At 71.8% G+C, this 22,528-nt stretch overlaps 3 protein-coding genes across 3 annotated transcripts; 1 reads left to right on the top strand and 2 right to left on the bottom strand.

Annotated features, from left to right (window-relative positions):
• Nucleotides 1-1,189: 1,189 nt before the first annotated feature.
• AURANDRAFT_64868 (hypothetical protein) lies at nt 1,190-4,344 on the bottom strand (the record flags this gene model as incomplete). The annotated part of the gene is made up of 2 exons (XM_009039611.1): nt 1,190-3,020; nt 3,320-4,344. 2 exons carry the CDS (start codon nt 4,342-4,344, stop codon nt 1,190-1,192), a joined length of 2,856 nt encoding a protein of 951 aa, XP_009037859.1.
• A 3,116-nt stretch (nt 4,345-7,460) lies between these two features.
• Nucleotides 7,461-8,444, top strand: AURANDRAFT_28074 (hypothetical protein; the record flags this gene model as incomplete). The annotated part of the gene is made up of 1 exon (XM_009039836.1): nt 7,461-8,444. One exon carries the CDS (start codon nt 7,461-7,463, stop codon nt 8,442-8,444), a length of 984 nt encoding a protein of 327 aa, XP_009038084.1.
• A 3,080-nt stretch (nt 8,445-11,524) lies between these two features.
• On the bottom strand, nt 11,525-12,403 carry AURANDRAFT_27988 (hypothetical protein; the record flags this gene model as incomplete). Its single annotated transcript, XM_009039610.1, has 1 exon — nt 11,525-12,403. One exon carries the CDS (start codon nt 12,401-12,403, stop codon nt 11,525-11,527), a length of 879 nt encoding a protein of 292 aa, XP_009037858.1.
• Nucleotides 12,404-22,528: the final 10,125 nt, after the last annotated feature.

Below are 22,528 nucleotides of genomic sequence, written 5' to 3'. Positions count from 1 at the left end.
GGGGACACCGTGGCGCGCCTTGTAGGTCTTTTCTACGATTTTCAGCAGGTGCCCGAGCTTCTTTTTTTGCGTCTTCTCCGGGAGCGTCATCTTCAGCTCCATGGGCGGCTCTCCGACGTATTTCAGCACGACCTCCATCGTCCCGAAGGACGGGACGATGGTGGGCTGCTTCCTCGGACAAAAGATGAAGGTGCTTGAAGCGTGTCAGAGCGCTTCAAGGTGCGCACCGAGGAAGACTCGAGCCGCGGGTCTCTTCTGAACACGCATGTCTGTCGCGTCTTCGGAGCCGGAGCTGCCGATTCGTCGGAGTTGATCTGCAATGAGCCGTTGGTGATCTGTGGCTGAAAAAGGCTGTTTGATACTGCGGTCGGAGGTTCACTGGACGCGGACACTTGCACATTTGTTGAGGAAAAAGAGCACAAGCTCAGAGCGCATCTTGGAACCCCACGAGCAACGACGCCGGCCAGTGCCAGTTTTCGCGACACACGCCACCGCCGCAGCACGCCGGAGCCTCACCGGCGTTGCCAGGGGTGCCCGTTCCGTGCGCCGTCCCGCACGCCGTAAAGATCTCCAAGCGTTTCGGCGCGGGCACGCTCTCATGATTCGCCAACCGCATCGCCACTTAGATTCCGGCCGGGACCTCATGCGCGCGCGGCGCCTCGACGACCGGAGCATGTGCTCCTCGCCGCCCATCCACATCCCGCGCGCGGACCCGAACGGCTGGGACGACGAGGGCGAGGCCCGGCCCGATTCCGTCGCCGAGTACCGCGCGCATCTTTTCTGGCTCCGCATGGCCAACTCGGGCCACCACGTCGCGCCGCCCGAGGAGGAGGCGCTCGACCTCTGGCGGCACCGCCGGCGCTCGCGGAGTTCGCACCTCTGCACGAGCTTCGGCGGCCGCGCGGCCGCCGCGCCGTCGGAAGACATTTTCTCGATGGATTCGTAGAGCGCCGCGCCGCGGCCTCATGTGTGTAGCTTCCGCATCCGCCCCAACACGGGGCCCGTGCCGTTACCTCGGTCTTTTCCTCCCTGTCCATCCCGCCCGCGCCGAGCGCGCCGCGGCCCGACCTTCGGGACCGCCGGAGCCGCGCTCGCGCCGCCCTGTCCACATCGTAACTCTGTCTAGTTTCTGCTCATCATGCAAGTGCCACTGCCGGCGCGACATCCTGCAAGAAAGGTAGTCTGCTAGTTAGGCCTCGAGGACGGCCTCGGAGGCGCCCTTGTTCAGGTTCGCGTTGCTCCCCGGCGCGGAGTCGAGGTTCGCCTTGCTCCCCGGCTGGGAGCCGTTGTTGAGGGACCCGCGGGACGCGTCGCCGCCGGCCTTGCGCACGAAGGCGTAGGAGCCGCTGTTCTCGCCGACGTGGGCCGACTTGCCGCCGGACGTGCGCGTCCGCGGCTGCGCGACGGACCACGCGGTCGTGTTGACGCTGAGGTCGTCGTCGGCCGCGTCGCCGGAGGGCGCGGGCGCGGGCGCGTTGTCGTCGTCGCCGGCGTCGTCGTCGCCGTCCGCGGGGTCGAAGCCGTGGTCGCGCATGTAGTCCCCGTAGTCCTTGAACGACTCCGCCGCGAAGCCCGTGCTCCCGATCTTGGGCGTGCTCTTGAACGCCTTCGAGTTCGACGGCGTCAACAACATGGCCGGGCTCTTGCGCGCCGGCAGCGCGTCGACGCCCCGGGGCTCCAGGTTCTCCGCGCCCATGTGCACGGACAGGCTCGCGGACGACTGGCCGGGCGCGACGCGGCGGTCCGACTTCCCCGAGGGGCGCGCCGCGCCCGCGAAGAGGTGGCGCAGGCGCCCCGCCGCCGTGGCCTCGCCGTTGTTCCCGAGCTTGACGCCGTCGGTCTCGTGCTCCGCCGGGGGCGACGACGCGGGCAGCGCCTGCTTCCGCCACTCCTCGACGTCCTTGCGGTGCGCGTCGAGGCGGAAGAACGTGTGCGCGTTCAGCTTCAGGAGCACGTACGCCGCCAGCGCGGCGCAGGCCGCGTTGGCGATGTGGACGACGCGGTGCGTGCCGCCGACGACCGGCAGCGTGACGGCGTACTTCGGCAGCGCGCGATATAGGATGAAGATCGCCGCGTTCGACAGGGTCACGCCGAACTGGCAGAAGAAGCAGACGTCGAGGTAAAAGTCGCAGAGCGTGCGGTAGGGCACCTTGGGCATGTAGTCCGTGATGGTGAACTTCGTCGCGACGTTCGTGAGCATGAGCGCGACGGCCGTCTCCATGCGGCCCGCGATGTCGTCGACGCCGAACGCGAAGCAGCAGAGCGAGCAGACGGCGATGAGCAGGATGGGCAGCATGATCATGCGGATGTGCCAGTCGGACTCGCGCTCCACGAGCACGATGATGTGCAGGCTCGAGTAGACCTTGCCCGTCGTCGAGTGCTCGGGGTTCGTCGCGTACATGGCCGTGCAGCTCCCGATGACGCGCCACTCGTGGCGCGCGTGGTGCTCGATGGCCATCTCGTCGACGAGGGGGTGGAGCTCGACCTCGTCGATGGTCTTCTTGTGGGGCTTGATGCAGATCCGCAGGTTCTGCACGTCGAAGGGGAAGAAGTGGAGCGACATGTTCGGGATCAATAATTTGCCGCGGTAGTACTCGCTCAGCTTGAGGAGCCCCGTCTTCGGGTCCTTGACCTGGAACTCCCAGTGCGTGAGGCTCAGCTCCGCCTCGTTCGAGATGATGAGCTCGGGCTGGAACAGGTCCGGCTCGTGGATGTCGACGACCGTGCCCTTGGGCCGGCCCTTGACGCGGTAGTCCGTCCAGTAGTAGAAGACCTTGAAATCGATGGTGAACGTGCAGTCGATGGAGTTGACGTTCCGGATGCCGTTGATCTTGTAGCCGACGCGGATGCGCTTCCCGCGCTTCACCCGCCGCGTCTCCTCGATGTGGTCCCGCACGGCGGCCTTGAGCCGCTGGCTCCCGCGCTCCGACGCGCGGGCCTCCGGCGACCCGAGCTTCGGCGACGGCTGGTCCTCGTCGGCGGCCTTGCTGTCCCACTGCGTCATCGTCGACCCGGCCCGACTGAAGGTCGGGCTGCACTTCTCGTGCGGCGTCGCCTCGAGCGTCGACAGCATCTCTTTTCGGGAGGCGCGGCCCTGTCCGCGGGCGCGCTGCCTCGGGACCACCGCCCGCAGCCCCCTGCGCACAAGCGGTCCCACCGGTCGATCAGCCCTCTCCGCAAAAACCTCGAAGCAAACTTCGGCCTTCCGCAATCTTCGACGAGCCGACGTTACACAGCCGCTGGCGGATCACTCGGCGGACCGGCCAGCGCCGTCGGCGACGGCGGCGCCGCGGATGTGCCGCTCCGGCTGCTCGAGGACGTTCGCAGGAACGCGTGGCAGAGGGCGCCGTGGGCCCACATGTCGGCGACCACGAAGGCCGCGCGGCCCCGGAGCGTCCGGCCGCGCGCGAGCGCGAGCACGCCCAGCGGCGCCAGGACGCCGCCGAAGACGACGAGCGCGACGATCTTTGCGACCTTGGCCCAGCGCCGGCCCGGCGGCGCCTGGGCCCCCGGCCGCGACGGCGACAGGAGCGCCGCGAGCGCCGTGAGCGCGTCCGTCCGCGTCCGCCAGAGCGCGTACTGCCACCAGAACAGGAAGCAGAGCAACACGACGACGGGAATCAGAAAAAAAACGAGCGCGCACCAGACCCAGCACGTCGAGCAGACGGCGAGCGCGCAGAGCGCGTAGTGGCGCTTGAGCGCCGCGCGGTACGCCGCCGTCTCGTCCCGCATGCCCGCGGACGACGCCAGGCGCACCGCGTCCTTGAGCGGGGCCGCGTAGAGGTTCTGCGCCAGCGCCAGCACGAGGATGTCCGCGAGGACGATGCACGACGCCGCGAGGGACCGCAGCTCGAGGCCCTTGCCCTCGACGTAGCGCCGCGCCTCCCGCGAGCGGAGCGGCGCCGCGAGGTAGCTCGACGTCCGGGAGCCCGACTCGCCGCCGCCGACGAAGACGAGGCGCCGGTAGTCGTGGCGGGCCAGCGCCGCCACGGACAGGGCGAACATGACGCCCACGGCGACGACGTTGACCGCGCCGGCCGCGCCGAGGCTCCGCCGCATCTTGCGATATAATAACCGCGCGCGGCCGTAGAGGAACGCGCCGAACCAGGACTTCGAGAGGAGGTGCACGACGACGAACGCGCGGTCGTCGAGCAGCGCGAGCACCGCCGCGACGAGGGCGAGCAGCACGAGCACGGGCGCCGCCGAGAAGACGAGCCAGCGCGTGGGCTGCACGCGCTTGCACATCTCGCCGGCGAGGTGGCGCGTCTTCCGCTCCACGCGCGCCGCGTGGACCTCGATGGCCGTGATGCTGTCGCGCCACGGGGGCTGCTCGCGATCCGCCATGGGTTTTGCTTCTATCTGGGCGCCATCGTGGGCTGGATTCCTCCTTGAAGCGATGATGCCGCTCGACAGCATGGCTCCCTAGCTGGACGAACTAAGGCGCGTCGCTCCAGCTCGCCGCCGCAATGCAACTTTTGAGCGTCCTGGGCTCCTAGCTGGACGACGCGCCGCTCCAGCTCGCCGCCGCGATGCAACTTTTGAGCGTCCTGGGCACGGCGGCCGGCGCCGTGGCCCAGGTCATCCTCATCGCCTTCGTGGGCGTCGTCGCCGCCTTCTTCCCGCGGGAGCAGCCGCTCCTCACACCGGAGGCGCTGCGCCCCATCAGCCGCATCGCCAACGACATCTTCCTGCCGTTCCTGTCGGCGGCGGTGCTCGGCGCGCGCATCAACGGCGCCGCGCTGCGCCAGGACTGGGTCCTGCTGCCCGCGGGCCTGTGCGTGACCGTGCTCGGCTACGCCGTCGCCGATTTGACCGCGCTGCTGGCGCGGCCGAGCCCGGCGCTGCTGCCGGCGCTGCGCGTCGCCGTCGCGCACCCGAACGCCTTCGCGCTCCCGCTCCTGCTCCTGCGCTACCTCTGCGAGCGGCCCGTGGTGAACGCGGAGTTCGGCGGCGACGACGAGGAGTGCCTCGAGCGGGGCGCGGCGAAGCTCTGCGTCTTCCTGACGGCGTGGCACGTCATCTTCTGGACCTACGCGTATAGCACGCTCGAGCGCATCGACGGCGGCGCCGGCCGCGAGGCGTCGGCGAGGCTGTGGCTGCGGCGCGTGCTGCTCCAGCCGAACATGATCGGCGTCGACCAGCGTCCCTCGCCTGGAAACGCAAAGAAAGCGGACCCTGTCGCACTCGGTAGGCGTCTACGCGGGCGTGCTCGTCGGCGTGTCGCCGCTGCGGCGGCTGTTGTTTTTCGGCGCGACGCCGCTGCGGCCCCTGGGCCTCGCGGTGGAGACGCTGGGCGAGCCCGTGGTGGCGACGACGGTCCTCATCATGGCCGCGGCGCTCGCGAACGGCGAGAAGCGGCGGCGCCGGGCGAAGGACGCGGCGGAGCCGGAGGGCGGCGCGGCGCGCGCGGCGCTCTGGTTCGTCGTCGTGAAGCTGGTCGTCATCCCGGCCATCGGCTACCCGCTCGTGTCGCTGCTGCCGCGGCTCCCCGGCGGCGAGCTCACGAAGCTCGTGCTGCTCCTGGAGCTCGCCATGCCCGGGGCGCAGACCGTCCTCGTGACCCTGAACGCGCTCGGCCAGGGCCACGTCGCCGAGGCCATCGCGCCGGCCTACCTGGCGCAGTACCTCTCCGCCGTGCTCACGCTCACGGCGTTCACGGCCTGGGCGCTCCTCATCACGTACCGATAACGCGCTTATCATTCCGCGGTTCTTCGCTCGAGGCGCCAGAGGGAGATGGACGGCGAATCGTAGAGCGGGTGGACGTCGTCCGCGAGCTCCGTGACCTCGAAGGTCTCGCGGAGGGCGTGCCAGAGCGCCGCGTCGAGGGCCTCGTGGCGCCGCTTGTGGCAGACGAGCGCCTCGCGTCGCACCGTCGCCGCGAGCGTCCGCGCGAACGGGCCGACGGCGTCCGCGTGGTAGACGCAGTCCGCCGCGAGCACGAGGTCGGCGGCGCCCGCGAGGTCCGCGGGCGCGGGCTCGCGCCAGTCGAGGGCCGCCGCGCGCGCGGATCCGCCCGCGGCGGCGACCGAGGCCGCGTGGAGCCGGACGCGCGCGGCGGTCCGCGGCACGACGGCCGCCTCGTCGGTCAAAACGACGTCCGCGCCCAGGAGCGCCGCGGCGAGGCCCGCGACGCCCAAGCCGCTGCCGAGCTCGACCACGGACCGGCCCCGGACGTCGCCGCGCCCCGTCGCCGCGCGCCACTCGAGCGCCATGGCGAGCACGACGCCGCACTCCCAGACGGCGACGCAGGGGCCGGCGCCGGCGCGCGCCGCGAGCGGGCCCGGCGCGAGGTCGAGGCGCGCCTCCATGGCCCCGTCGTCGCACCGGCCGCAGCCGGCCTCGTCCTCCGCCGCGACGGTCACGAGCGGAAACCCGCCGACGAGGAGCGCGCGCTCGCCCGGCGGCGCGGTTTCGCTCTCCGCGGCGAGCCGCCGCGCCTCCGCCAAATCCTGCGCCGCCGCGAGGAAGTCGCCCTCGGCGTCGAAGCCCGCCGCGAGCGCGGCCTCGAGCGCCGCCGCGGCCTCGCGCCAGCGCCGCGCCGCGAGCAGGCACCGGCCGAGCGTGAGGCTCGCGGGCGCCCAGCCCGGCGCGAGCGCCGCCGCGCGGCGCGCGGCGACGACGGCGCGCGCGACGGGCCGCTCGTCGCCGCCGTCGAGCAGCAGCAGCACCTGGGCCGCCGCGTCGAAGGCCTTGTAGTCCCCGGCGTCGGCGGCCGTGGCCGCGGTGAAGGCGGCGAGCGCCTCCTCGAAGCGGCCGGCCTCGGCGTGCGCGTTGCCGGCGTCGCGGAGCGCGTGCGACGACGACCGCTCGAGCGCCGCGGCCATCGGGCGCTGCCACAGTCGGGCGCTCGCCAACCGGATCCTGTGATCCTGTGCCTGCAGGGCGCCGCCTTCTCCTTCGCGCCCGCCAACGAGAGCCGACCCGCCCCCCCGCCGCGCCGTAACCGTCGCACCAAGACCCTACGAGTCCGTCCCGTCTCGTCAAGCAAGTCCCGCGGCGAAAAAAAAACGACCGCGGCGGCGACGAACATGGCCGAGAAGAGTCGCTCGAGGTGGACGGAGTCGTTCACGGACAAAGACGAGCTCCACGAGCAGCAGACCATGTCCCGGGACGGCTCGTTGGGCGACGGCGAGTCCTTCGAGACCGAGGAGAAAACCGGCCCGACGCCCCGGACCATGAGCCGCTTCACCGCGACGCTCCGGTCCTGCGGCCGCAAGGCGTGGGACCCGTCGGGCTTCGGGTCCGTGCGCAAGGCCCCCGTGTCGACGAACTACGACGTCGGCAAGAAGATCGGCTCCGGCGCGTTCGCGTCCGTCTACATCGCCACCGCAAAAAAGGACCGCGCGCTCGCGCCGTGCCCCGACGAGTACCTGCTCCAGGACACGGTCGCCGTGAAGATGGTCGACGTGTCGACGCTCGACGCCGCGGGCCTCGAGGCCATGGAGCTCGAGGTGCGGACCATGCGGCGCGTCGCGGGCCACGAGAACATCGCGGCCCTCTACGAGATCTACATCTTCGACAAGACGCTCGCGCTCGTCATGGAGCTCTGCGCCGGCGGCGAGCTCTTCGACCGCATCATCTCCAAGGACCACTACAGCGAGCGCGAGGCGCGCCTCGCCTTCGCGCAGATGGTCGAGGCCATCGGCCACTGCCACGCGCGCGAGGTCGTGCACCGCGACCTCAAGCCCGAGAATTTGTTGTACGCGGACGTCGAGGGCGCGCCGAACGGGTCCGTCGTCAAGCTCGCGGACTTCGGGCTCGCGCGCACGCTCGAGCCCGGCCGCCACCTCAGCGGCTTCTCGGGCACGCCGGGCTACGTCGCGCCCGAGATCCTCACGTCGACGCGGTCCTACGGCAAGGAGTGCGACCTCTGGTCGCTCGGCGTCGTGTTGTACATCATCCTCTGCGGCTACCCGCCCTTCTACCACGACCACGGCGACCCGCGCGTCGTCTTCGCGCAGATCAAGAAGTGCCAGTTCCAGTTCCAGCGGCCCTACTGGGACGACATCACCAAGGAGGCCAAGGACCTCGTGAGTAAGCTCCTCACGAAGGACCCGGCGAAGCGGCTCACGGCCGACGGCGTCTTCAAGCACGACTGGGTCCGGCTCTCGCCCGTGACGAATTTGCACCTGCCCTACTTCGCGACGAACGTGAAGAAGTACCGCCTCCGCCGCAAGTTCAAGGCCGCGGTGCTCTCCGTCGCCGCGGAGATGCGCTTCGCGAGCTTCGCGCGCAAGGGCGCCTTCGCGGGCCACTCGACGGCCGAGGCGGCCCTCGGCGTCGCGGGCCGCATCGACAAGCTCGCGAGCCGCAAGTCGCTCTCCGTCGCCGAGGCGAAGCAGCTCCGGGAGCTCATGATCGCGCGGACGACGAGCTCCGTGGAGCAGATGGATCTCGCCGGCGCGCCCGAGCTGCCCGAGGGCGACGGCGTCGCGGAGGCGTGAGTAAGGGGGTTACGCCTAGCTCGCGGGCCGGGGTCGCTTCGCCGAGTTGGCCTTGGCTGTCTCGACGATGTCGGCGAAGGAGCGCCGGGCGGTCGTCGCGGGAGGCGCGGCGAGCGGCGGCGGCGGGGGCGGCGTGGATATCCACGCCGGCACGGGCGGCGGCGGCGCCGAGGCCGGCGCGGGTGCCGGCGCGGGTGCCGGCGCGGGCGGCGGCGCGGGCGGCGGCGCGGGCGGCTTAGGATTCGGCATGCGGAGGAACCGCCACGCGCACGGTGGCATTCGGTCACGAGCCGAAGAGAGTACGCTCATAGCGCGATTGATTGGAACGGGTCGACCGAGCGGGCTCACGAGCCAGCAGAGCGTGGCTACCCCCTCATCGGTCAGGTCCGAGCCGGATCCCGAGATGGACTCGACGATGACCACCGGTGAAACGTCGCAGCACGTGCGTCCGCGCCTGTGCACGTGCGCCTCGTCCACGAGCTCGACGTCGCCAAGGCTCGAGTCGTGGCCGACCTTGAGGAAACCATGGATCTCGATGATGCGCTCCGCCGGCATGGCCTCGAGGGCCGCGCGGACGCGGCCCGGCAACGCGCGCAGGTACTGCGCGAACGTCGGAATCTCTTCCTCGTCTGCGTCCGTCTCGACGACATTTTCCACGGTCCAACCTCCGAAGCCGGGGAAAGCGAACTCCTTCGGCTCTCCAGTGAATACATAGCCGAGGTTATGATCCCAGGATCGCTCCGTGTGATAAAGGGCCTTGGTTGGAAAATTCATGTGCCAGTCGAGCCGCGCGTCTTCGAATAGCGGGCTCTCGCGACGAGAAGGATCATACGAATCGGGCAGCTCCTCGCGGAACCTCTCCTCCTCGCCGTATCCGTCGTAATCGCCGCGTATGCTGCCCCATCCGTCGCTATCGCTCCGCACGACGCGCTCGTAGTAGTTGTACAGGACATATTTGGCGAGGGCCGGCACACACACACGCTCGGTGTAGCTCACGATCTCGTTCACGCTCGTGCGCACTTTGCCGCCGAGGACGGCGTCGCCGATGATGGCAGAGATCAGGTGCGAAGTGCTCGCGATCGTGGCGCGTCGCCGGTTTTGTCGAAGTTTTGGCGCCTTGCTCGCCAGTGGTAAAATTTTAATGGCAAAACGTTCCAAGTTGGAGGACACGATGAGCTACGTCAACAAAGTCACCACACAGCTCCGGTCCTCCTCCTCGCAGGCGCTCTGGCTCCTCTTGCTCTGGTGCATGAGCACGCGCGTCGACTACTGGGCGCAGACCCTGTACGTGTCGGCGTCCCGGATCTTCCTCGCGGACTTCGACACGGCCGTCACGAGCGCGGCGAGCGACGCCTTCGGCGAGGCCGGGCCTTTGATCTTGGCCGACGATCTTGCGCGGAAGCGGCTCCGCATGCCGATCCGCCACGGTGGCGGCGGGCTGCGCCTCCGCGTCGGCGTCGCCGCCGCCGCGTTCTTCGGCGCGGGCTGCGCCGTGCTGCCGACCATGGTCGACCGCCTCGTCGGCGGGTTGACGGTGGCCGGCTTTATGACCCAGCTCGAGCCGGAGTTGGGTCAAGGGTCCTTCGACGAGGGGGCCTCGGGCCAGTTCGCGGGCCTCGAGGCCGCCGCGGGCTCCGGGTGCTCCACCGCCGTCGAGATGCTCGCGGCCTGGGACTCCATGGTCGCCGCCGTGGCCGAGGAGGAGGACCACGAGGGCCTCCTCGCGAAGCCCTTCGCCGACGCGGGCGTCGGCGACGGCGGCGTGCGCGTCCCCAAGATGCAGCACCGCCTGACGGCAGAGCTCGACAAGGTGGCGTTCGCGGCCTACAAGGCCGAGCTCGCGGACCTCGCGATCGACGGTTTCCCCTACTGCGCCGCCGAGGCGGCGCGGGACCAGGCCGCGAGGGCCTGGCTCACGACGCTCCCGGTGGGCTGCGCGGCCTTCACGAACGGCGAGTTCGCCGAGGTCGCCGCGACCTACTTCGGCGTCAAGAGCCCGTGCATGATCCCCCACGTCGCGAGGCGCATCCAGAACACGTCGAGCGTCGTCGACGCCTTCGGCCACGTCTTCTTCACCGACGTCAGGATCCTGAACCGCAAGAGCGTGCGGACGGCCTGGCACGACAGCGTCGCGACCGTCATCGAGGGCTCGCTCCGCGAGGCGCGCGTGTCCTACGACCGGGAGGTCCTCGGCGTCTTCGCGGACCTGGTGCCCGCCGACGCGGCCACGTCCTTCTTCGAGCAGCACGCGGGCAAGGGGGCCCGGGATAAGGCCGGCATCGTCCCGGACTTCAAGCTCGTGCCGGGCGGCCGCGCCGCGCAGCTCGCCGACGTCAAGACCATCGGCTTCGCCAAGTCGCGCTACGGCCGGTCGCCCGCCCGCAGAGGCGGCACCTTGCCGTGCGACGAGCGCGCGGGCATCATCAACCGCGAGTACCGCCTGCACGCCGAGAAGCTCGACAAGAAGTTCTACCCGGACGAGGCTTCGCCGGGTCCCTTCGAGCGCCGCCTCGGATCCTTCGGCTCCGTCGTCGGCTTCGTGGCGGGCTACTTCGGCGAGCTGAGCAAGGGCGCCCACGAGGTCCTGGCCATGGCCGCCGAGGAGATCGCGGAGCGGACCTGGGTCGAGGCCGGCGCCACGAGCCTCGACCACGCGAAGTCGATCCAGAAGCAGCGGCTCTACCGCGAGTGGGGCGTCGCCTCCGTGCGCGCGGTCGCGCGGATCAAGATCGAAGGCCTCGGCCTCATCGGCGCCCCGTCGTCGATCCCGCGGCCCGACTACGGCCGGGACGCGGCCGCGAAGCGGGCCCGCGACGCGGCCTACGCCCGCGCGGCCCGCGGCACCGGCGGGACCTTCGGCGTCGCCTACGAGCAGTAGCCGCCCTACGTCGTCGTGCCCTCTTCGTCGCCGTGCTCGCGTACGCCTCCGCCCTAGTCGTGTCCTCCCGTGACGCTTCCCTACGCCCCCCTTCGCTGTTCTCTCCCCCTTCGGTCCTTCCCTGCGCCGCGGCTAAGCAAAACGTTCCTCTGGAGCCGTCGCCGAGGCATACGAGGCGCCATACGATGGTCTTAGACATGGCCTAGCGCCGCGCGTTGACCTGGTCGAAGAAGGCGCCGCGCTGCTCCATGAGTGAGTCGTAGGAGCCGCGCTCGACGACGCGGCCGCCGTCGAGGTAGAGGATCTGGTCCGCCGCGCGGAGGTCCTCCAGGTGGTGCGTGATGCAGAGCGTGGTCGACTCCGCGGAGAGCGCGTCGAGCGTCGCCTGGAGCGACTTGGCGACCGTGTTGTCGAGGCCCGTCGTCGGCTCGTCGAGGAGGAAGACTGAGCCGCTCTTGAGGATCGCGCGCGCGAGCGACACGCGCTGCTGCTGGCCGCCGCTGAGCTTCGCGCCCTTCTCGCCGCAGTCCTTGTCCAGCGTCAGGTCGCCGGCGTCGAGGACGAGCTCCGCGGCGCGCGCCGCGGCCAGGATCTCGTCGTCCGTCGCGCCGAGCTTGCCGTAGGCGATGTTGTCGCGGATGGACCCGTTGAAGATCTGCGCGTCCTGGGTGACGACGGAGAAGAGCGCGCGGAGCGAGTCGCCCGTGATGTCCCGGTGCACGTCCTTGCCGTCCACGAAGATGGATCCGGACGACGGGCGGTAGAACCGGAGCAGCAGCCGCAGGACCGTCGACTTGCCGCAGCCCGACGCGCCGACGAGGCCCACGGTCTGGCCGCGCTCGCACGCGAAGCTTACGTCGTCGAGGATCGCGCGCCCGCCGTAGGAGAAGCTCACGTTGCGGAACTCGATGGACGGCCGCGGCCGGCGCGCGATGGGTGCCGCGCCCGGCGCGTCCGCGACGTCCGAGAGCTTGGCGACGAACGCGTGGAACGTCTGGTACTCGAAGACGGCCGCGCGCAGGTTCGAGATGCCCACGGCGTAGGGGTCGAAGCCGCCGATGTAGATGAACAGGTAGAACATGAGCGCGACGCGCTCGACGGCCGTGCCGCGCACGTCCGCCGCGGAGACGAGCGCGAGGAAGCCGAGCGTCGTCGTCAGCGTGAGGAACGTCAGCGAGAGGCCCTCGCGGTGCTCGAGGCGCGAGAGCGCCGTGATGCGGTCGCCGATGCGCGCGAACGCGCCGCGCACCGTCGCGACCTCGTGGCCGACGTTGCCGAAGACGTGCGCGCGCTCGTAGGACTGCGCCGTCGCGAGGATCTTGCCCCACTCGGAGAGCATCGCCATCATCATGTTCTTGTTCCGCTCCGCCTTCTTGCCTACGGTGATTCTTCGGTCGAAGGCGCTCGAAACTCGCCGCGGGACGCCGGGACGAGCCCGCCGCGGCGTAGGCGACCTTGCTGTAGGCCAGGAAGAGGCCCAGGAGCACGGCGGCGATCCAGCCGTAGACGTAGGCGACGAAGCCGACGGCGCAGAGCGTCTCGACGGCCACGGGCAGGATCGCGCCGTACAACGCCGGCAACAGCGTGTCCAGGTTGCGGAAGACCTTGGCGATGAGCTGCACGAACTCGCCCGTCGGCGTCGAGAGCATGGCGTCGTGCGGCAGCTCGAAGAGCTTCGCGACGACGGCCGTCGCCTGCGTGATCTGGAGGCTCTCCTTGAGCGCGTCGACGGCCTCGGCGCTCGCGAAGGGCGCGAGGCGCCCGAGCACGTTGATCGCGCCGACGCAGCCCAGCGCGGCGTACTGCGCCGGCGACAGGTCGTCGAAGTCCGCGCGGCGCAGGAGCCGCGCGGCGACGAGCGGGCTCAGCGCCGTGGCGAGGCGCACGACCTGGAGCGCGCCGTATTTCGCGAGGAACGGGCCGTAGCCGGGCAGCGCGACGACCATGGCGTGGATGTCGCGGAGCAGGGGCAGGAACTCCTGGAAGAAGCGGAAGGGCGGCGGGGCCGGTGGGGCTGCGTCCTTGGCGTCCGCGGCCTTCGCATCCTTCGCGTCGGCGTCGCCGCCGCGCTCGGCCTTCTCGTCTTTCGCGTCGGCGTCGCCGCCGCGCTCGGCCGCGTCGAGCTTCACATCGTCGGCCTTCGCGTCCAGCAGCTTCACGTCGGCGTCCTTGTTCTCCGCGTCGGCGGTCATCCCCATCGCCGCTCTGGTGGAATGCGTCGGGCAGCTTCTCAGATCTGAGTGCACCTTTCAGATATTGAAGTCAACGCTGAACCAACATCGTACGGCATACATGTGTGAACCTACTCCCGAAGGCGCATCCGGACACCCCCTACAGGAGGAACACGTCGGCCTTGGGCGCCTGGCGGTAGATGGAGCGGAAGCAGTGGAGGATGACGTTCTCGGGCTTGAGGACGGGGTGGTCGCCGAGGGCGGCGGCGAGCTCGTGGGTGCGGAGGGGCTGGTCCGTCATGAAGAGGGACCGGGGCAGGGGGTGGTCCTGGATGGCCGTCGCGTCGGCGATGTTCTTGACGCCGATGGTGACGACCTCCTGCTTCTCGAGCTCTCCCGAGAGCGACTCGGACCGCGACCGGATGTAGCTCACGGCGGAGACGACCTCGTTGGGGTGGAGGTGGTTCACGAAGCTCACGTGGTGCATGGTCTGGAAGAGGACCTCGTGCAGCTCGCGGCCGCTGCACGCGTTCACGAGGCCGAGCGCGAGCGCGCCGGGCACGTAGAGCCGCTCGCGCTCGGGCTCGCCGGCGTACTTGGCCGGGTTGAAGTGGCGGTCGTGGACGACGCGCCCCAGCGCCGCCAGCTGCATCGTCTGCGTCATCGTGAGCATGCGCGCGCTTCCGTGCGTGAAGAGCTTGCCCGGGTCGAGCGGCCGCAGCGTCACGCCGCCGAGCTCCCCCAGCAGGTCCGCCGACTTGACGATCTGCTGGCGCAGGGGGTGCTCGTCGGGCACGTAGACCTCGTGGTCCGCGACGGACTCGTACACCGTCGCCGACTCGCCGTCGTCCAGCGGGAACAGCATCGCCTTCTCGACGCTGAAGACCAGCTCCCCGCGCTGGTTCCGCAGCTCGCACTCGAAGGTCGCCACCACGGTCTTCGGGTTCTTCTTCGGGATGCGCTTCGACCGCAGCACGAACCGCTTCTTGAACGTGTCGCCCGCGTAGCACCTGGGCCGCGAAAGGGTGCGCGACGTGCCCAACTTCGGAGGCTCCTCGCTCGGTCGTGTTCCACTCGTTTCGGCTCATTTTTGGACGAGCGATCATCTTTCGGAGCGCTCTCGAAGCGTGGATGTTTTTTTCCGGAACGCGCGCGTGCGGAACGCTCACGTTGAAGCGACGTTGCATCACTGTTTTCCCGCCCGGCGTAGCGCGGCGCGTAGTAGCGCGCGTTCTTGAACGCGACCTCCTCCACCGCGCGGTCCGCGTGGGCCATGGCGCCCGTCAGGAAGAGCATGAGGTCGAAGGGCAACAGGCGATCCGTGAAGCCCAGGCGCTGCGCGAAGGGCATCGACGTCACCAGCCGGTTCGTGGAATGGAACGCGCTGCACCAGAAGTCGCGCATGGACGCGTCGACCGTGAGCTCGTAGGGCGACTCGACGGCGTCGCCCGCGACCGTCGTCTTCAGGTCGATGGCCGGGTCCAGCGTCTCGCCGAAGACGAGATCCGTGCCCGCGACGGAGTGCTCCGCGCGCAGCTGCATGAAGCCGTCGTCCGTCTCCCAGGCCTGCGGCGCCGCGCCCCGCGACGGCTGCGGCAGCGCGCTCAGCGATCGCACGTGGCGCGGCGCGTGCCGCGCGACGCGTCTCGCGGCGCGCGCGACGAGCATGGCGGCGCTCTTCGGCCGCGGCTATGCGGCGGAGCTCGTGATTGCAAGAGCACGCCTGCGTTTCTGCGGCGGCGCCGGCGGTGTCGATCGACGCTGGTGGATCGAGGCCTGGATCGACGCGCTGCTAGCGCTGCCGCCGTAGGACCAGGTCCAGTGGGCCCATAACCCAGATCAGAGTGAGACTGCGTTACGGGTATCCTAGGCGTATCCTGGCTCCTCTGAGGTCGCGTGGCCCGGGCCGCCCAGGCCCGGCCGCGGCTGGCGACCGTGTACTTGAGCACCTGCGAGGGTCATCGTGTTGCCCGTGTAAAATCGAGGACACCGGCGCGCGCCAGGTGCGCGGCGGCAGATGTGACGTAGAACTTCATGGAAGTCCAGCCCAGCTGGCAGGCGAGCGCGGCCATGTGTGGCCGCGAGCCTGAGGGGTCGGTCATCAACCACTGAGGCCTCGTGGGACGTGACGCGAGAGGAACTTGGCGACGAGCTCCGCTCCGCACCTCTAGGGACCCGGATCGAGATCCAGGAGGAGAACAACAGCTGGGTGGGGGCGAGAGTGGAGACGAACATAGCCTGAGCGCGGTGAAGCGCAGCGTGAGGGACGCGGTGGTGCGCAGATCCCAGGACGGCGAACGCGGGAGCGGTGGCGAACGGCTCCCCAGGACGACGGGCGCGGGGAAGGGCACACGTCGGAACGCGCCGCCGCGCAAGCAGCCGTCGCAGCGTCCCGCGCGCCGCGCCGCGCGCGCGCCGCGCCATTCTTCGAGCTGTCTGACCCCCGGCCCGCCGGGGCGCGGATCAGGGCTCTCCGAGGGCGCCAAAGTCCGAGTCGAGCTCAAACGCCGAGCACCTCGTCGAAGCGCCGCTGTAGCACGCCATCAAAGGGCACCCGCGACCGCTCACAGCCGCCAAACGAAGCGCACACCACGCGCCGACAAGCATGGGCAAGACGAAGCTCGACTTCCGCAAGCTCGAGCTCGAGCCGACGTCGAGCACCAAGGAGCTCCTGAAAAACCTCGAGTCCGCGCAGACGCTCCTCGAGGCGACGGAGCAGGACGCCGCGCGGCCGAGCGGCCTCAAGGGCGTCGCGCGGCAGCTCGTGAGCCCGGGGCTCGTCGAGCACAAGTCCGGCGCGGTGCGGCTCTGGGCGGCGACGTGCCTCTGCGAGGTGCTCCGCGTCTACGCGCCGCGCGCGCCCTACGGCGACGACGAGCTGCTCGGCGTCTTCGGCCTCCTCGCGGCGTCGCTGCGGCGCCACGGCCAGGCGGGCGACGGCGGCCGCGACGCGGAGCTGACGCAGGACCGCGTCAAGCGCGGCCGCGGCGTCCCCCAGCGGAAGCGCGGGCTTTCCGCGCGCGCGCGATACTCTCGAGGAGACCCGTTCGCGCGCGCGCGACTTTCGAGGAGCGTGAAGAAAACTACAGCTCGCGCGCGACTTTCGAGGAGCGCGAAGAAACCTATAGGTGCGCGCTGGACTCGCTGCGCCACTTCCGGAGCGTCTGCGCGCTCACGGAGCTCTATCAGGGCGGCGCGCCGGGCGCCGAGGCGGGCCTCGTCGACTTCTGCGACGCCCTGCTCTCCTCCGCGCGCGACGGCGCGTCGGACGTGCGCGACGCGACGCTCGACGTCTTCACGACGGTCCTCGGCGAGGTCGAGCCCGTGCCCGACGCGCTCGTCGAGCTTCTGTTGGTGAGCCTGCTGCCCTCGAGCCGCAAGGGCACGCCCGCGACGCACGCGCTCGCGCAGCAGGTCGTCCGCCGGTCCTCGGACGCGCTCACGCGGCCCGTCGCCGCGTGGCTCAACGGCTGCCTCTCGCTCACGCCGACGGAGGGCGTCGTGTCGCCCGACGGCCCGGGCAAGCCGCGCCGCTCGGACACGTCCAACGAGGACGAGGACGAGGACGAGGACGCCATCGTGCCCGTCGACGCGTCCGTGCTCCAGCAGTCCGACGCGTCGTCGAACGCGTACGCGCTCGTCTACGAGCTCCACCTCGTCGAGCCGCGGCTCCTGCTCTACACGCTGCCCAAGGTCGCCGAGCGCCTGGTCTGCGACGACGCGAAGACGCGCGACGCGACGGTGACGCTCCTCGGCCGCTTGTTCGCCGAGGGCGACTACGCGGCGGCGTACCCCACGGTCTACGCGGAGTGGCTCCGCCGCTTCACGGACAAGGACGCGGAGCTGCGCGCGAAGATGGTGCGCGTCGCGCTGAAGGTCGCCGCGGCGAACGCGAAGGCGCGCGCGGACCTCCTGGGCAGGTGCGCGTCGCGGCTCAACGACCCGTCGTGGGACGTGCGGCGCGACGCGGTGCGCGGCGTCGCCGACGCGGTGCTCGAGGCCGCGCCGGACGGTTTAGATGATGTCCGCGGCGGCGAGGACTTCGAGGGCGCGCTGGCGGGGCTCCGGGACCGCGCCAAGGACCGCCGCGCGGAGATCCGCAAGGAGGCGCTCACGGGGCTGGCGTCGCTCTACCGGGCCCACGTGTCCAAGCGCTGGGACGACGCCGCCGACGGCGCGGCGCTCCTCGAGGAGGACGACGACGACGACGACGACGCGGCGCCCGCGCGGGGCGGCGGCCGCGCGGCGGCCGCGCTCGCGGCGGGCGCCGCGAACGGCGGCGCGGCCGCGCGGCTCCGCTGGGTGCCGTCGCTGCTGCTCCAGTCCTTCGGGGCCGCCTGCAACCGCGGCGACGTGAGCGACCGCGCGCGCCTGCTCGTCGACGAGCACCTCTTCGACCGCGACGCGAACGCCGAGGAGCGCGCGGCGCACGTCTTAGGCGCGGTGCTCCCGTCGCTCCGCGACGCGCCGGGCGCCGCGGACGCCTTCGGGGCGCTGCTGGCGTCGTCGGCGCGCCACCGCGGCGAGCTCGAAACCTACCTCGACGCGCGCGAGGCCGCGCGGGCCGCGGCCGCGGGCGCGCGGCCGTCGTCCGTCGCCGGCTCGCGCGACACGGCCGCGGCGGACCCGAGCGCCGCCGCCGACGCGGCGCTCGAGGCGTGCCACGCGCGCCTCGCGGCGCTCTGCCCGACGCCCGACGGCAAGACGTCGCTGCTCCGCGAGCTCTCGAACGTCCGCGACAAGCGCGTCTTCAAGGCGCTCCGCGTCGTCTGCGACGGATCCGCGGACCTCGCGAAGCGCCGCGAGAAGCGCGCCGACGCCGTCGCGCGCATCAACGCGTTGGGCCCGAAGCACCGGGAGCTCGGCAAGTACGTGGCCAAGCTGGGGAAGCGCGCGGCCGACGCCGTCGTCGACGCGGGCGCGCTCGCCGCGGCGCTCGCGCTCGCCGCGGAGCGCCTCCGCGACGGCGCCGACGGCGATGTGGTCGTGGACGGCGCGGCGGCGCTGGCGGCCCTGGTCGCGGCGCACCACCCGAAGCTCCTCGCCGCGGAGGCCGCGTCGCGCGCGCTCGCGGCGTACGTCGCCGCCGCCGCGGAGTCGCGCGACGCGGCGTCGTTCGTCGCCGGCGCCAAGGCCATCGCGACGCTCGCGGCGACGGAGGACACGGGCGCCCTGGCGACGTCCCTGGGGCCGACCCTGGCGCGGGTCGCGGCCGCGGCGCGGTCCGACCTCCGCTTCGACGACGACGGCGACGACGACGGCGACGGCTTCTTCGCGGAGTGCGCCAAGGAGGCCGTGTCGGCGCTGCGGGCGTTGGACGGCGACGGGCGGGGCGACGCGGTGCTGCGGGATCTGGACGGCGACGACTGGGACTACGAGGCGCCGCGACTCGTCGCGCGGCTCCGCGCGCTCGGCCGCTGCGCCGCGGCGTTCCCCCGCGCGGTCGCCGCGAGCGACGTCGTCGACCGCGCGGCGGCGGAGCTCATCGAGAGCCGGCCGCCGGCGGACCTGGCCTTCGCCGGCGGGCCGAAGAAGGGCCGGAAGAAGCAGGTCTTCGACGACTCGGACGACGACTCGGACGACGGCGACAGCCCCCGGAAGCGGAAGCGCCGGAGCGTGCTGCTCGCGAGCGACTTCGGCGCGCCGGCGCCGGGCTGCGCCTTCGCGCCGGCGTTCCTCGCGCTGCGCGCGGCGTTGAAGGCCGTGGCCTACCGCGCGGCGGCCGCGCCCGCGGGCGCCGCGGGCGACGGCCGGCGCGCGGCGGCGCTGGACCTGCTCTTCGGCGTGCTCGCGTCCAAGGGCGCGCCGCCGAGCGGCGCGACGGCGTCGCCCGGCGAGCGCGCGGAGCTCCGGCTCACGGCCGCGTCCGCGGCGTTGAAGCTCGCGCTCGCGCCGGCGGCGGCGCCGCTCGTCGGCGCGGGCCGCTGGCGGTCCCTGAGCGCCGTCTGCCTCGACGCCGAGCCCGTCGTGCGGTCCAACTTCACGCGGAAGCTCGCGCGCGCCGTGCTCCGCGGCGACGCGCCCGTGGCCAAGTGGGGCGGCGCGCTCTGCCTCGCGGCGCTGCCGTCCGTCGACGAAATCGGCGCGCGCCGCGGCGGCGGCGCGGCCGCGCGCAAGGAGGCGCTCGCGTCGTCGAAGCAGCTCGCGGCGCGGGCTTTGGGCGTCGCCGTCGCGCGCGCGCGGCGCGCGCACGGCGCGGCCGCCGCGCGCCTGCCCGCGGGCGCGGCGGCCGCGGACCGCGACGCGCTCGCGCGGCGCCACCTGCCCGAGTACGCCCTCTTCTACGCCGTGCACCTCCTCGCGAAGCGGCCCATGGACGGGGCTTCCGAGGGCGACGAGGCGCGCGCGAAGGCGCTGCTCGACGACAAGCCGACGATGCGCGCGCTGCTCTTCGTCCTCGATCCCCTCGTCGCGTCGCTCGGCGCGGACGCAGACAACGTCGCCTTCCTCCTGAGCTGCTGCAACGAGATGGCGGCCCACGACGACGCCGAAGACGACGACATGACGCTGAGCGTCCGCGCGGTCGCGGCGCACGCGGGCGAGCTCGTCAAGCGCCAGTACGTCAAGACCGTCGACAACCTGCGGCCCTTCCCGGGCGTCGTCTACCTGCCGACGGCGCTCTACGCGCCGCCGAAGGCGGGCCGCGGCGACGCCGTCGCGCTCCGGCGCAAGATCCAGGAGCGCGCGCACGACTCCGTCGCGGGCCTCGAGGGCGCGCCGTCCGCGCGGAAGCGCAAGCCCGCGGCCGCGGCCAAGCGGGGCGACGGCGGCAAGAAGCCCCGCGCGTCGCCGAAGAAGCGCGCGACCGACGCCGACGACAGCGACGACGAGGTCATCCGGCCGACGACGGCCAAGGACCGGCGGTCGCGCGGCGCGCGCGAGTCCGAGGACGACGTCCGCGCGGCCGCCGCGCGCGGCGGCGTCGCCGTCCTCGAGCCCCGCGAGGACAACTCCGCGGCGTCGCCGCCGCCGTCGCCGTCGCCCGCCAAGAAGAAGAAGCCCGCGACCAAGAAGCCCGCGGCCAAGAAGCGCGGCCGCGCGTGATCGAGAGGACTCCGTTGTGCCCCCCGTCCCCCCTTGTGACTAAGCCGAGTTCTCCCTGTGTGTTGCGCCCCGGATGTCTCGATGCTCGTTACGACCCCGAGCCCCGCGCGGCCTCGGCGAGGATGGCGTCGCGCTCGCGCGCGAAGTCGTCGTCCGGCGGGACGTAGTTCCCGACGAAGCCGCCCGCGCCCGGCGAGTAGCCGGCGCCGCCGCCGAGCAGCGTGCAGTAGTCGGCCGCGCACCAGCTCTCGAGCATGGCGGTCCGCGTCGACTCGTCCGGCGGGTTCGCGATCAGGGCGATGAGCGGCGCCTGCGTCGCCGCGCCGACGCCGAGCGGGACGAGCAGGCCCAGGAGCGATCTCCGGTCCGTAGACGCCGGTTCTTGCTTCGAGGCGTGTCTTTGTCTTGCGGTGACGGCAGCGTGCCTTTGTTTCGCGGTGAAGGCATGCGTCGCTGCGAGCAGCGCGGTGAGTAGGACGGCTCGCGGCGACGGCATTGCTGTGTTCTAGCTGTGTCGCTGGCGTCGACGCGCTGCTACGGGTCGCCACGCGCTGGTGTCGGCGCTGGAAAGGGCTCAAGACGGCCACATCAGACAGGCGAAGGCTGCAAGTTGCGGATGTTTACCTCCGAGCAGCCCACGTTGACGCCGTGACATCGTCGAACTTCTTCCGCGCTGCCGTGCTGGAAGGCGCAGCGCCCCGACCGCGCATGTCGGCGCGCTGACCCGCCCAACGCCGCCAGCCATGATGCGCCGCCGCGCCCACCGCGCGCTCCACGAGCCGCAGCTCGCGCTCCAGCTCATCACCTTCCTCTGCTGGGGCCACTGGTCCGTCGTGCGCCGCGTGTCCCGCTGGTCCACGGAGCGGTTCATGGTCCTGGCCATCTACGTCCAGTGCGTCGTGGCGCTCGGCCTCATGGGCGTCGTCGACGGCGCGGGCGTCGCCGCGGCGCCCGACGCCCTGGGGACGTTCGCGGGGCGGCTCGCGCTGCTCGCGGGCGCGTGCATGGCCGTCGGCGACGGCTGCATCACGGTCATGACGGACCGGCTCGGGGTCGGCGTCGCCGCGCCCGTCATCTTCACGACGAACATCGTCTTCGGCGCCACGCTGGACTTTCTCGTCGCCGAGGGCGAACCGGGCGAGTGCCGCGTCGCGTACTTCGGACTGGGCCTCGCGTGCGCCGTCGCGGGCATCGTCGCGAACGTGCTGTCGACGCCGCGGCCCGAGGACGGCCTCGCGGCGCGGCGGCGCGGCTGGCGCTTCGCGGCGCCCCTCGCCGACTGCGAGGCCGCGGACGCGGCGGACGCGATCACGGCGACGGCCGCGGCGTTCGCGGCCAAGGCGACGGCCGCGACGCCGCTCCTGCCGCCGCCGCCGCCGCCGCCCAAGGCCCCGCCGTCGCCGGAGCAGGAGCTGCGGAGCGCCGCCGCCAGCCTCGGTTTTTGCGTGGCCGTGGGCCTCTTCTCCGGGGGGTGGAGCCCGCTGCTCGCCTACGCGGAGACGGCGCGCGGCGGCGCGCCCGCGGGCGCGCTCCACGCCTGCACGCAGGTCGGCGTCTTCCTGGCCGTGACGGCCGTCGCCGCGGGTCGCGCCGCGGCGGGCGCGCGGAGCCGGCGCCCGCCGGACGACTTCGACGACGACGGCGCGCGCTGCGCCGCGCTCCGCGACCACGCGGCCGTGCCCGCGCTCACGGGCGCGCTCCTCGCCGTGGGCTACACGACCTACTTCGCCGAGACGGCCGCGAGCGCGTCGACGGCCGCGTCCTACGCGCTCGGCTCCTGCTCGTCCTGCGTGCCCATGTTCTACTCCTACTTCGTCATCCGCGAGTACGTCGACGCGCCGCCGCGGAAGCACCGCCTCTTCGCCGCGGCCGCGCTCCTCTACGCGCTCGCGGTCCTCTTCCTCGCGCTCTCCGACTCGGGCATGTGCGAGCCGGACCGCGCGCCGATCCGCGCCGTCGACCGGCCGCCGGGCTTCGCGGCGCGGTTCCCC

Source organism: Aureococcus anophagefferens, assembly GCF_000186865.1.
Source record: "Aureococcus anophagefferens unplaced genomic scaffold AURANscaffold_12, whole genome shotgun sequence".
NCBI classification, from domain to species: domain Eukaryota; class Pelagophyceae; order Pelagomonadales; family Pelagomonadaceae; genus Aureococcus; species Aureococcus anophagefferens.
The sequence above is the reverse complement of the archived record's forward strand: the minus strand, read 5'-3'. Positions and strand labels throughout refer to the sequence as shown.